Source organism: Pteropus medius, unplaced genomic scaffold (assembly GCF_902729225.1).
Source record: "Pteropus medius unplaced genomic scaffold, Ma_sr-lr_union100, whole genome shotgun sequence".
NCBI classification, from domain to species: domain Eukaryota; kingdom Metazoa; phylum Chordata; class Mammalia; order Chiroptera; family Pteropodidae; genus Pteropus; species Pteropus medius.
In genome coordinates this window covers 814,639-827,659 of record NW_024346824.1, presented here as the reverse complement: position 1 = coordinate 827,659, position 13,021 = coordinate 814,639, and the positions used below count along the sequence as shown (strand labels likewise).

General features: G+C 39.9%; 1 protein-coding gene, 1 non-coding gene and 1 pseudogene across 14 annotated transcripts in view; 1 reads left to right on the top strand and 2 right to left on the bottom strand.

Moving 5' to 3' along the window:
* NFYC (nuclear transcription factor Y subunit gamma) overlaps positions 1–13,021 on the bottom strand; it is a 59,510-nt gene that overhangs the window by 12,825 nt on the left and 33,664 nt on the right. For 12 of the 13 annotated variants that reach the window (XM_039876685.1, XM_039876673.1, XM_039876686.1 and 9 more), the window contains 3 exons: positions 8,764–8,835; positions 7,317–7,430; positions 3,737–3,832 (listed from right to left, as the gene is read on the bottom strand). In XM_039876685.1, coding sequence (XP_039732619.1) covers positions 3,737–3,832; positions 7,317–7,430; positions 8,764–8,835 — 282 coding nt within the window. Of the gene's footprint in view, positions 1–3,736; positions 3,833–7,316; positions 7,511–8,763; positions 8,836–13,021 lie in introns of all 13 variants that reach the window. The other variant, XM_039876684.1, reaches the window with a different exon arrangement.
* Positions 5,782–5,900, top strand: LOC120614051 (uncharacterized; annotated as a pseudogene).
* Positions 6,162–6,267, bottom strand: LOC120614055 (U6 spliceosomal RNA). The gene has a single exon (XR_005655844.1). It is a non-coding gene; the product is annotated as a U6 spliceosomal RNA (small nuclear RNA).

Here is a 13,021-nt window from a genome sequence, read left to right as displayed (position 1 = left end):
AGGCAGACAGTTACAGGTGGGAAAGTACAGGCTTACCTCATTTATTAAACTTTATTGTACTTCACAGGTGTTACATTTTTTACAAACTCAAGGCAAGACCCTCCACCAGCAAAAAGGTTACAACTCGCTTTACTGAGATACTTTATTACAGTGGCCTGGAACCGAACCTGTAACATCTCCCAAGAATGCCTGTACTCGCTTACTTTGGTGGCCTGGAACCGAACCCGCAACTATCTCCGAGATATGCCTATACTCTTTTTAAACTCAAGTTGCTAGCAGGACAGTCTCTTGAACACAACAGCTGTTATCAATAGAAAAGAATCCCTAAACTCTCTTTGCTACCTTTAGGATTTTGTGGTCACAGTGCGGGGAGAAGCTCATGTCCCCTGTAGAACAAGGCTGGGTATTCGTTTGCTTGCCTGGTGACTGGGAGCCCAGGATACTAAAACTAGGACTATTGATATCTAGCCTCTAAGGAGCTTGGGTCTCTGCATGACGAGGTTCCTGGATGGCCATCCAAACAGCCTAGGCGGACACTTATAACATGCAGGGTTTCTAAGCTAGTCCTCAAACATGAACTGCCTCCTAGGTTAATGTATTCTGTGCTTCATATCCAGAAAGTCCGCACCCTGACTGTGACTGTGCTGAGGCAGAAGAGGAGCTCCCCTTCCATTTTCATCTAGGTTTCAGTTTCCAGAACTTAACTGTGACGACGTCGCCTCCATTTCAACTCCAACTTCTCACCATTATAAATCAAAGTCAGCCCTGTCAACTAGATCTTGGTAGTGACAGGGATAAAATACTGATACCCTCCTTAGCCAAGAAACAGAGGCCGACTTCTCTCTTCAAAGCTCTTGAAATGGGTTCAAAATATTTATTTTCCACTGATATCTCCCGTCCCACTTTATAAAAAATCATCAATCACTAGAGTCCAGACATAACTTGAAAAGGCTCCTGGGTGATGAGAAGGTACAGAGGACTGAGACCACCCCCAGAACCAACTTGTAGGAGGTTAGTGAGCAGGGAGACACTGGCATTTCCTAGCTCTCACCTGTGATTGTTCTGCCTCCAGTTATCCTTGACTGCAGCTGCTGCAAGTGAATATGGTCTTTATGCCAGACAAAAAGGAAACTCTTTAAATACCCCATTCAGAAGCCAAAATACCTCTTGCCAAAAGCTGTGAGAGGAGGTAAAGAACTTCTCCTATGCTGCCAACTATAGTCTCTTGTTTATGAACCAGGCAGTTATCTAGAAAACACCATCAAGTGGAGGCCCCTAGGTCTGTGTTGTGAGGACAAGGCATGACTGTTCTCAAATCACTAGAATGGAAGGAGGCATAGCTAAGTTCTTCGACATTCTGAAGACTCATTTGGTCAATGGAGGTCAAGCTAGCAAGGGAATGATTATGCTTGGTTTTAAGAGATGGGTGAAGAGAAAATGATATTTTAATGGGCAGGAACTTTCAACTCATAGCTTTAGTGGGGTAGAAGTCAGATCTCAACTACCTTCTGCTTTCAAATAGTCTTTACATGCTTCCCCGAAGAACTAGAGAAATTTCCAAGCATCTCTGAGAAGTCAAGGGCCTTAGATCCATAACTCAATATTTCTGGCTAGTTCTTTTCCCTAGCAGGGGAACATCACTCCAAGTGCTAGAACAATCTCTGAATGACTAGATCAGTCCAGAATGGGAGACCTGCTCAGCTTTAGCAGTGGCCTCCCCAACCAGAGGGCTTGCTCTTGGAGTGTGTTCCAAAGCGGAAACTGACAAACACTACCTGAAAACGAGCAGTGTCACCTCCTAGGGCCATCACTACAGCTATGTACAGCCAGCCCCAGACTGGAAAAAAGTATATTCACTTCAGTAGCAAGACTGAACTGCTGCCTCCTTCAGAAATGGTGAATTTTGGCGAGTAGGCGCTTTTAAAGGACTTAAGGAGGTGCCAGCCAATTTGGAGCCTGGGAAAAATTCACGTCTACAGAGAATTAAAAGTGCTATCTTAGAATTTCAGGCCAGCTTTCAGCAATCTCAACCTTTCAAAGGCCAGGCAGCAGCTGTCCCGAATAGGATGCCAATCAATGGCTTGAACACCTACAAAGAGCTGAATTCAGGCAGCAAGGAGCTGTTTCAGCTCGACACACTTTAAAAAGAGATGGATCCTAGCATTTTGAGTCAGGCCAGGATGGAACAAGGAGCTGTCTGAGACCCTGAGAGAACCAAACACTGAGGACTCTGGAGGGTAGGACAGGACATGACCCTTCTCTCCAGCCAGTTGGTTCAGCAGGCAGCCCACAGAGAACAAGCAAGAGTTAGCGCAAGGAGCATGAGCAAGGCCTGATTTTGTCAGATCTCACTACCTTGTTTTTAAAGGGGTCTTCTGAAACAAATTCCAACAAGGAGAGCACGTGTGTTGTATCATGTGTTTTGAAGAAAGAGAAGTGGTCTGAATTCTCGTTGTAGTGACTTCTCAGAGAGGAGGGAAGCACCACCCTAAGAGGAGGAACTGAGCCCAGGGGCACAAACCTGCAATGTTTCAAAGGTGATGCGCAGCCGGGGACGACCGTGGCAGCCTGCCGCTGTAAACATCCGACTGAAAGCTCCTCTGAACACCTTACAGCTTCCAGTCAAGGATGTTTACAGTAGCAAAGACTGCCCAGAAAGAACGGAGACGCAGTGAGGCTCCCTGCTCTAGTAAGGAAGTGACAGAGGGGCTTGCTAACCCAAAGGCCCCCAGGCAGGGTCAGGATTACAAATGTCCTTTAAGGTGTCTATTTTTCCTATACTTTCTGACTGGTTATTAATGAGACGGCACGGGAATCACTGAATGACTCTGTTTCTAAGGATAATATACTATGAAATAATTCATTAAAAACACTTAAAATTTTATTAAAGCAAGCAGCTTTGCTCCTGTGAGACTGCCACTATTCCTCAAGTGTCTCTACTACACCTAGTTAGCCACGCAATCTGTGTGCCTGAAACAATGAGCTATACAGGATAGGGGTCTATTACAATGGCAATTAAGAGCTTTATGCACCCATGGTGCTGACAAAATAATCAGTGTGACTTTTGGAGAGGGGCCCACAGAAGGGAGGGAAGGGCAGACATTCATGTTCCTTCTTATGATTGTGCAGAAAACAATTTATGTGGTGGTTCTCAAATTTGGTTGCACACTGAAAGCATCTGGGGAGCTTTAAAGTGCTGATGTCTGGGCCTCTCCCTCACAGGTTCTTATTCATCTGGTGTGGGGGTCGAGCCTGGGCACTGGTTATTTTTTAAAACCTAACGGGTGATTCTAATGTGTAACCAGAGCACTATATAGAGAACCACAACTGAGTGAGAGAAAAACAAAGTCCACTAACAACAATAACACTGTGCACATAGGCTGTTTCTTGTAAATCTAAAATCTGTCACTTGCTGAGAATGTTCTCCAACCCAGATTAAGAACTCTGATAGACTCCCTAGGAGACACTGAAATGAGCTTCCCCCTCACTGTTTATAACTGAAATCTTTAATTTTCATTTTGTCTATTTTCACTGAAATACTACCTCAGCGGCACTGAGTTAAAAGTATCCATAAATGAGTAACAGAAGGAGATGTTAAGGATGGATCTGGTCTACAGAAGGAGAAGCAAAAGGAACAGCAAATGACTTGTGTTGAGAGACAAAGAGGAGCATTATTTGACACCTATATGCAAGGTGTTCTTCAGTTAGCAGAAGCAAGAATGCCTTCCCAGCTCACCTGACGCTTTGGAGGTTTCAGTTCATCTCTTGGAACAATATCGATGAGAAAGTCAAACTGATCAAATTTTGTAATTGCCATGGCGATATCATTCCTCTGTAACAAAGAAAAGTTAGGTGAAAAATTAGCCTGGGGAGAAACTAGTTCACCTGGCTTTATACCCTCTAAGTTACAAGATGATGACTTCTCAGCCAAACCTAATAGCCATGGACAAGTCTATAGCTGAAATAAGCACAGCCGAACTCTAATAAACTTCAAATGATCAGACTTGCTGTACAGACATTGACAAAATTGACAAAAAAAGAGCTACCTGTAGCTCATGTTCCACAAACCATATGTTCAAGCCTCCAACTACTTCTACCATTGCTGGATCTTGCCCCAAGGTCCTCCCCACAACTGTTAAATTATCATCCAGCTAAATCTGTACAAATCTAGGAATCTGAATTGGCAGGTTTCTGGTCATTCTGTAGTTAGCTAGGTTTGGCTACCGTTTGCTATTATAACCTTTTTAAGGCTCGAAATAATATTTTACCTCTTTAGTTAAGCAGTTATAATCTATTTTGAATCTTCTAGCTAAAATCTCATTCGATAACTTTTTGCAATATATCCTAGTCATTGATCTATATCTTAGCTCCCACAAGGCTATAATTTTTATTTTGGAATTCAAAATTGCAATGTTAAATCCATGGTTTAAATCTTGTTTAATGTGATATGAATACAAAAAGTCTGAAGTTCCTAGAATAGAAGCAGGGTGGGCAGTTGACTAATGATACTGAAACCAAGGCCTGCTCTGGAAGGGTTCTAAGAGTGACAGTGACACTCCCTTTCTTTAAAAAAAATAAAAGGACTTTTTAAAAACTAAAAACCAACATACTATGTATACTTAAGATATAGGTACTTCACTGTATAAAAATTTCAAAGAAAAAGAAAATAACAGGGAAAAAAAGAGTGAATTCTAATGAATGAAATGCATGTTCAAATATTTAGGGAATAGTGAACTTTGAAATTGATTTAAAAATAGATAACTTGATGAACAGAGGAACAGATAAATATGGGGAAAAAACAAGTAAAATGTTAATGACAGGATCCAGGTGGTAGGTATATAGGTGTTCACTATAAACTTTGCTTATATTTGATTTTTTCTGAAAAAATGTTGGAGGGGGGTCAACCCATTAACAGAAGTCCTTAGCAACCTCTATATATCTTATCTTAAAAGAAGGTGACTCATCAGACAAAATAGGAGGGGATAGAACTTTTGTTTTTTCCTTCCCTTGTCTGTGATGGCCCCAAGCCACTGAAATGCAAAACTATAGTCTACCCTTCTTGCCAACCACGAGGTTGATAATAAACCCATCCTATTAAAGCAAGGAACATTTTAAGGCTGCCAGGACTCATTTAAGATTAGTATGATATAGTATCACATTCTTGATGATGTCACCTACTCGAGCTATCTAAATGATTCATCTAAGGATGGAATGAGTAGGAAAAAAAGAAGAAATAATAATCACCTCCAAATGTACTCCAAAGTGTTCTTTAGTATTTTAGAAACATACACTTAAATTGGTCTTTTTAATGCAAATATTTTACTCAATTATTACTCATATTCAGTAAAATACAGAAATCTTAAGTATACAGCTTGATGAATTTTAATAAATATATACCCAGGAAGTTATCACCCAGAAAAGAATACAAGCAGCTTCCTTCCATCCCTTTCCAGTCAATTACCACCACCCCCCACCTCCCCCGGGCAATGTAAGGCAACCACAACTCTTATTTCTATCACCATAGATGGTGACAGTATATGGTATCATGTGTTATGTAATTTTTTTCTCTGGTTTCTTTTGCTTAACATAGTATTTTTGAGATTCATCCATGTTATTGTGTGGATCAATAGGTTTTTTTTCTTTTTACTGTTTAGCAATCCATTTTATAAATATATCAATTTTTTTTGTATATTCCTATCTTAATGGATACTTGAGTTGTTTCCAGGTTTTGGCTATTATAAATAAGGTTGATATGAACATTCTTATACAAGAATGTCCACAGTCTACAGCCATGCCACCCTTAATGTGCCCGATATCGTTTTATCTCAGAAGCTAAGCAGGGTTGGGCCTGGTTAGTAGCTGGATAGGAGACCACCTAGGAAAACCAGGTGCTACAGGCATTTAAAAAAAAAAAAAGAATCTCCACACTTTTGGTTGTATGACGAGGATTGGAATGGAAGAGTGAGGATATGTTTAACTTTACTAGAAAGTGCCATATAGTCTTCCAAGTGAGTGCACCACTTTATGTTCTGACCAGCAGTATATGAGTTTCAGTTGCTCCATTTCCTTGCCAACGATTGGTACTGTCAGTTTTTTTCCCTTCAGTTTTAGCCATTCTACTGGGTATAAACCACGATCTCATTGTCGTTTTATTTATTTACTTTTTAATGAAACGCTTCACAAATTTGCGTGTCATCCATGCGAAGGGCCATACTAATCTTCTCTGTATCGTTCCAACTTTAGCATATGTGCTAATGAAGCGAGCTCTCATTGTTTTAATTTGTATTTCCTAGATGACAAATGATGTTATGTACCTTTTCATATGCGTATTGGTCATTTGGACACATTCTTTTTTGCATATTCACGTGTTTTGTCCATTTTATTTTTTAATCTGAATTGATCTTGAAGTAGCTTTAATTGGATCTCTCTAGATCATCGAGGCAGCATAAAGTAAGTTCTCCTTCAGTGAAAGTCTAGCTGCACTAGAATGTGGCTTCCCAGAGTTGGGGAACGGGGGCGTGGGGGCGTGCAGGGCAGGAAGAGGGAAGATTTTTGTCTGTTTTGCGTATTAATCCCCAGGGCCTAAAATAGTACTTGGCATACTGTGAGTGTTCAATAAATATTTGTAGAATACATAAATAAATCCATGTTCTTTCAATTTTGGAGGTAAAGGGACACAAGAGGAAAAAACATAATTAACTTTCTTGGCTTTGTTGTTAAAGTACTACCCTGTCTTAAATCTGTCATACCCTCCTCTTCTGGGAAACCTTTCCTCCAAGAGCTGTGGCCTGGCTGTTCAGGGGAGGGCCTCTACAGTCAGTGACCAAGGGGTCTTCATACAATATAAATATTGATTTGCTGGATTCAAATAAAAACAAACAAAAAAAAAAATGGGGAAAGGAGTCCCAGGAAAGCAGACAAGGAACAAAAAAGCTAATGAGGTTAGTGAGACTGAGTCCTCCTGGGACTGTCCTTTCCTGGAATCTCTCAAGGCTTCTAACCAGAAATTGTTTATCTATCTGAGAATATATAAATATCACCATAGCTTCTGATTATAGTGAGGGCTCACCAACTGAAGAGTTCAGTCACTGAGCTGTGAAAACCACAGAAGAATTGGAAAATAAGATTCTTGGTGGGGAAAATATTAGGATGGCTATTAGGTATGCCTACCTCCCAACAGTAGAGGAAGAAGCCAATTATACACATTGGCCTGACAGAGGCCTAAGGAAGAATAATCTCTGGTCCAAAGACATGCAAGAGAAGCACACAAAGGCAACTGCGTGTCCAGTTTTCCCAACATGAGTCTACAACATTACCTGTAGAGTCCGGCGCTTATTATCCTCTGTGTGGATCCAGGCTCGAAGAGTCAACTCTGTGATAAAAATCTGGGCTGCCTTGGCAAAGAGCACAGGGGCTTCTGCACTGATCATCTGCAACAGACGTAGGCCCTCCCTGTCAGTCACCAGCAAGTCACTCAAGCCAGTCAGTTTGTTCCTGTCCTGCCATTGGACTATGGGGCAAGGATTGGAAAATAAGTATGTGGTAGCCTCAGGAAATTCCAAGGTAAAATAAATCCATGAGTAGGGACAAAGCAGGGAGCAGACAGAAGGAAAGAGAAAGAAAGAATACTTAACTGTATTTCTTACATGTACTTTCTTACTCTCATAATAGCCTTTCAGAGAAACTATGGTTTAGGAAAGATAAAGTGCTTTGCCCATGGCCATAAAGCCAGTAAGAAGTACAGGGTTTAGGTCCTAATCCAAGAAGAGACAAAGTGGGGAATAAGTTTGAGAACCAATGGATTTAGGTAAAAATCTCAGGCTGCCCATCCTTTTGGGCATTATTTTTTATATACTGCAAAAGAGGATAACCTTCCAGTGTTGCTGTGGGAATCCAATGAGATGATATATGTAAAAGCACCTCGCACAGAGCCTGGCACATAGTAAGTGCTCCAGTAATGTAAGCTCTTGGTCAAACAAGGCTCTGAATCCTTAGTTAGGTGGTCTTCACAGAATAGAGCCATGGGAAGGGCTCTGCAGTTAAGGAAGCAGGAGATGAAAACTGGGATTTTGGTTTTCCTATGCTAGGTCTGTCACTTTTAACCTCTTTTCTCTATTTCCATACCTATATAAAATGAAACTAATAATTTTTATCCTACTAAATCTCACAAGGTTACTATAAGGAAGAAGTAAGCTAATGGAAGGGAAAACTGCTGTGAACTGTTAGCTTTCTATACAAATACAAAAGACTATTAATTTTGAGTGGTTAAGGAGAGAGAGTTGCTCATTTCCTCAGTTATAGTGGGAGGTGAACCCCTAGAAATACAGAAATAGCCATCGTCAAGTAAATTCTCTCTCAAGTATAATTCATGTAAAACAACTCACAGATGCAATATCATTATCAAATATTTCTTAGAGTTCAGATCAACAAACTAGAGATTGTAAAAAGATGTTAAAAAGATGGCACTGTCCTGTTGATTTGATGACACATGTTTACAATACATGGTGAAAAGAACTGGGTGCCTGAAAAGCACTCAGCATCTTTTCAAAATCTAGAAAGAAGATAGCCCTAATTTTCAGAGAAGCATCATATAATATAACAATTAAAACTGTTTAATTTCAGCTCACTTAATAATTTTACCAGGAACTAAATAAAGCAACAATATTTTCATTTTTGTTTAAACTTTGAGCCCTAGAGAAATGAGCAATAATCTACCAATCATTTTATTTTCAATATAAATAATAAAAATGAATGTGAATTCACCTTCACATCTTCATCCAGTTTCATAATCTTCTTAATACGAGCCAGTGGGAGTTCCTGTACTCGGAAATCTTTCTGAAATGAGTAATAAAAGGTGGGGACAATCAATAGGGTACGACAGGCAGCACAACACAAATTGGCTTAGTCCCTCCTTCCAGAAAATATGGCAGAAAAGAAGGTGCAGCAAAATTCTTCTTAACTCATGCAGAGCTTCAAACATTTAAAAGATTTCAAGATAAACTTATGATGGCTTCTCACAATACCCTCCAGAAAAATAGCTCCAAACGATACCAGATTCTTTGCCAACACAAGACAGAGGTGCATTATGAGTGTCTTTTTCTTTTCAAGAAAGTTTACCAGTATGCAATATGCACATTAAAACAAGATTTTTGCCTCGGGGCAGTCTTCTAAGTTGTCAGTTCTTTCTTCTATTCAGAGACTACGAGAGCAAGTGCCAGCAGCACCTGACCGCAGTGACCCACAGTTCTCTTCAGCCAATGTGATACTGGCTATTTCTGACCTTTGCACTAACCTGCCACCAGAAACTGGGGAGAAACTCCTTTCCCACCACAGTAAAAAAGGGCTTGTCTCCAAAATTTGGTTGGGGGTGGGGCAGGAAGCATATGAAAGAAGGTCAAGTGTGAATTTATCAGCTGGCTTTTTGGAATAATCCTGGCACATTTTTTCTTAACTAACAAGACTGGGATGAGGGAAAACCACATCCTTTTACTGTGAATAGGATTTAGGAAAGTGCTTTTAACCAGCACTACTCAACTATTTGTGATTAAGCCCTTTTTTTGTTTGTTTTATTTTGATACCACTGGTATTTAAACACATGGCCAATGATGGATGCAATTCTAGAAATAAAAATCAATTCTGGGTTTCAGAGCTGCAATGAAGAGAAAGGTACAAAGGCAGAGATTAGCTAAAATCAGCAAAATCCCTGCTGGGACTAGGTGTCAAATGATTGATTCTATAAGCGGTCTGAAATGTGACTCACCAAACCCAATATGCTCACCTGGGAATTTGCATCATCACATTATGGAAAGAACAGCTGTTATTTGAAATTTCACATAATTAACATATAAGTGAACTTTCTTTTTCAAGACCAACAGAAAACCTTGACTCTATGTCAAAGAAGGCAGTGGGGGCATTTTGGAAAAACATAAACGGCTTATCCAAAAACCATTTTATGATTACAAAAGAAAGAGTATTAGGATAAAATGTACACCAAGACATCTAATTTCCCCATGCAAACCCAACAAGCTGCTTGGCTACCACTCACCTCTACAAACTTCCAACCCTAATTTTTCATGTTTTCCTTTTTCAAATTAGGCATCAATATTTTCTATGAAGCCTCTACTAAAACTAACCCGGGAGTAGCAGAGGTTTAGAAGTCCAGTTTATTAAAGTTTCACCAAAAGGAGACAGTGGGACACATTCTTTCTATTCTTATTATTCTCCTCTTTCATTTACTCAACATGCAACTCAACTAATATGATACCTACTACTATGTAAAAGATGCAAATAAATTCTTATCTTTGAACAATGTTGTTTGTTAGAGACTGTCATATCAAAACATTATAATATCCTATCCTATATTAGAATGGGGGTGCAGAATCCCACAGAGACAAAGAAGGAAATTACCAGCTGGCATTGGGGGTTGGAGTGAGCAAGAGAAGTCGACATTGTTCAAAAGAGGGGCTGACATCTGAATTGTGTTTAAGGGATGGTAGAAATTTCCTTGTGGAAAAAGTATGAGAATGTTATTCAGAGGGAACAGCATGTGCAGAAGCACAGACACAGAAAACACGGCCTATTCAAGTTTTAGATGTATGACCTTAGTACAGAAGGAAACAACAGGAAAGGGAATGCTGGATTGGGGCCAGACCTTAAAGGGATTTAAAAAAAAAGTTTCACCACAGAAATCGATCACTGATCTTCCTTCTTGTGTGGTGTATCACAGAAAATGATGATGCTAAACAGAAATGCCAAAGACAATGCTGGGGATGATGATTCCTCTGGAAGGCCTCCCAGGATGATACACACAGCACAAGATTATGACCACAAGATTTAGCTCTCTTGCAAGTATGCTCTCATTTAACTTGGCTATTGAATATAATTTCCATAAGATTGTTCCAAGGTTACTTAATCAAAGCCCAAAAGCTGATAAAAAGATCTCCTTCCCCAACTTGAAAGGGTAAAATACCACTTTTACACTTTCTATGAAACTATCATTTAACCAAAAGCAACAAGAAAGGATAAAGAGATTACATCATTCCCACCTTGGAGAGGTGTAAAATTCACAAAAAGCCCTGCTCTAAGCCCTACTCAAGCATTTTCTTTCATGACAAACTTTCTCATGATCCCCAAACCTTGAGATCTCAAGGGGCAGTGTGTGAAAAGTGGATCTTCAGATGTGTGTGTGGTTCATTACTGCTGACAACAGCCCAGTTTTCTATACTCTCATCCTAGCTTTCCAGTCACATGGAAAGGGTTATGTATGACAGGCTTACTGGAGAGGGGAGCCCTTTCACTATCAGTAGGTTGAGGTCCACTAAACTGACTCTCAATTCAATGCTCCCTTTGTTATTGGCAACCATGCAACTGATGTGAATAACATCTAACTACCCAAGCAGAAGAGCAACTGAGACATACTGACTTTTTCTTTCTACTCTTGGGAGTGATATCAGGAAGGTGGAAGAACAGAATTCTCTCTGAGAACATTCCTGTGCTCCTGACCACAACCAAAGAACTACATTAAAATGTTGCTATCTGAAACTGCTGAGTTTCAAAAAGTCTGAATTCACTCAATGAGAGTTAAGAGCCAAAGATAAGTCAATGGGGCCTCAGGCTGCGCTAAAGAACATCCAGAGTTTCAAATAATGATGAGAAATCTTTTCTAGGCCCTACCCAGTCAGGGATTCCCGCAAAGTCAAGATTCTAATCCTCTCAAAAGCAGTGATTCTCAACCCTGGTTACATGGTAGAATCGCTTAAGGAGCCTTTGAAAAATAAGATGCCTGGCTCTACCCCAGACTAACTGACTTAGGAACTCCTACCATCACTTTTGAAAACTCCCCTGATAACTGTGATCCACAGTGAGGGTTAAGGACCACTGCTTTAAATCCTTAATACTCAAAGTGAGGTCCTTACACCAACAATGGCACTGCCTAGGAACTCAAAAGAAATGTAGAATTTCAGGCTCTGCTCCAAACCTACTATATCGAAATCTGAATTTAAACAAGATCCTCGTGTGGTTCATTAGACAACAAAGTCTGAGAAGCACTGCTCTGTAGGAAGGGCTCAAAGAACACAGGACCTGCTTTATAACAGTCCACCAACCTTCACCTCCAAGTTCTTGTTTAAATGGTTATCTGATTTGACTGTAATATTAGAAATGCCATCGCCTTAATCTGGAGACACTGAAGAATGAAAAGATGTAACTGGCAATTAAAAGAAAGTGATTTAGGAATTAAATTACAGCTAATTGAAGGCTGAATGGGATGGAGGGAGTAAATTAGGCGAGGATTAGATTTTTCTTTTCAAGATGCAGCACTGTTGCCTCCCTACTTGCCCCCCAAAAGACAAACTTAGCTTTTTCTTGCCCACTTTCAAAGAGGCCTAGAGGGGTAAAATTCAATGTCAAAAAGTCTGTTAATTATTGTTCTCAGAGCACTACTGAGCAGGAAAATGGTATTTTTACACAATCATCTTGGTGTACAAACATTTTGGTATGGTTTTTAACCAACTTCGATTCCAGCTGAATAACATCTAGATTTATGGACAATTACAGAGCTCTTAAGAGTGAGGAGAGCATGATGGCCAAACTGAGATGAAAGATAAATGCTTTTCCAGAACTCAGACCAAAATGACTGGGGTCAGTATTTCCAATACATCATGAAATATATCACACCTAGCAAACTTCAATTACTTGTTTTTGGAACAATCTGTGTCCCAGCCTTAGAGACCACTACACTTTGTGAATATTCTCATAAGTTTTATTTATGTTTGGATAGTTGAACATATGGAGTTTTTAAAAACCTGTTAGAAATGTTGAGATGTCAAACTAAGAGGTTCAGACATATCTGAACAAGTCTGGTTACAAGTACTGTTGAGTTCTAGAAAGGCACAGACTAACTACTAAAATTTTTGGCCAAGTTACACAGGCAGAGGTGCAGTCAGAGAAGCAGATGCCTTCATGTGCCATAGGGAGAAGGGAAAATAAGAGTCTCATAAAGGGAAAGATCACTCTGACTTTA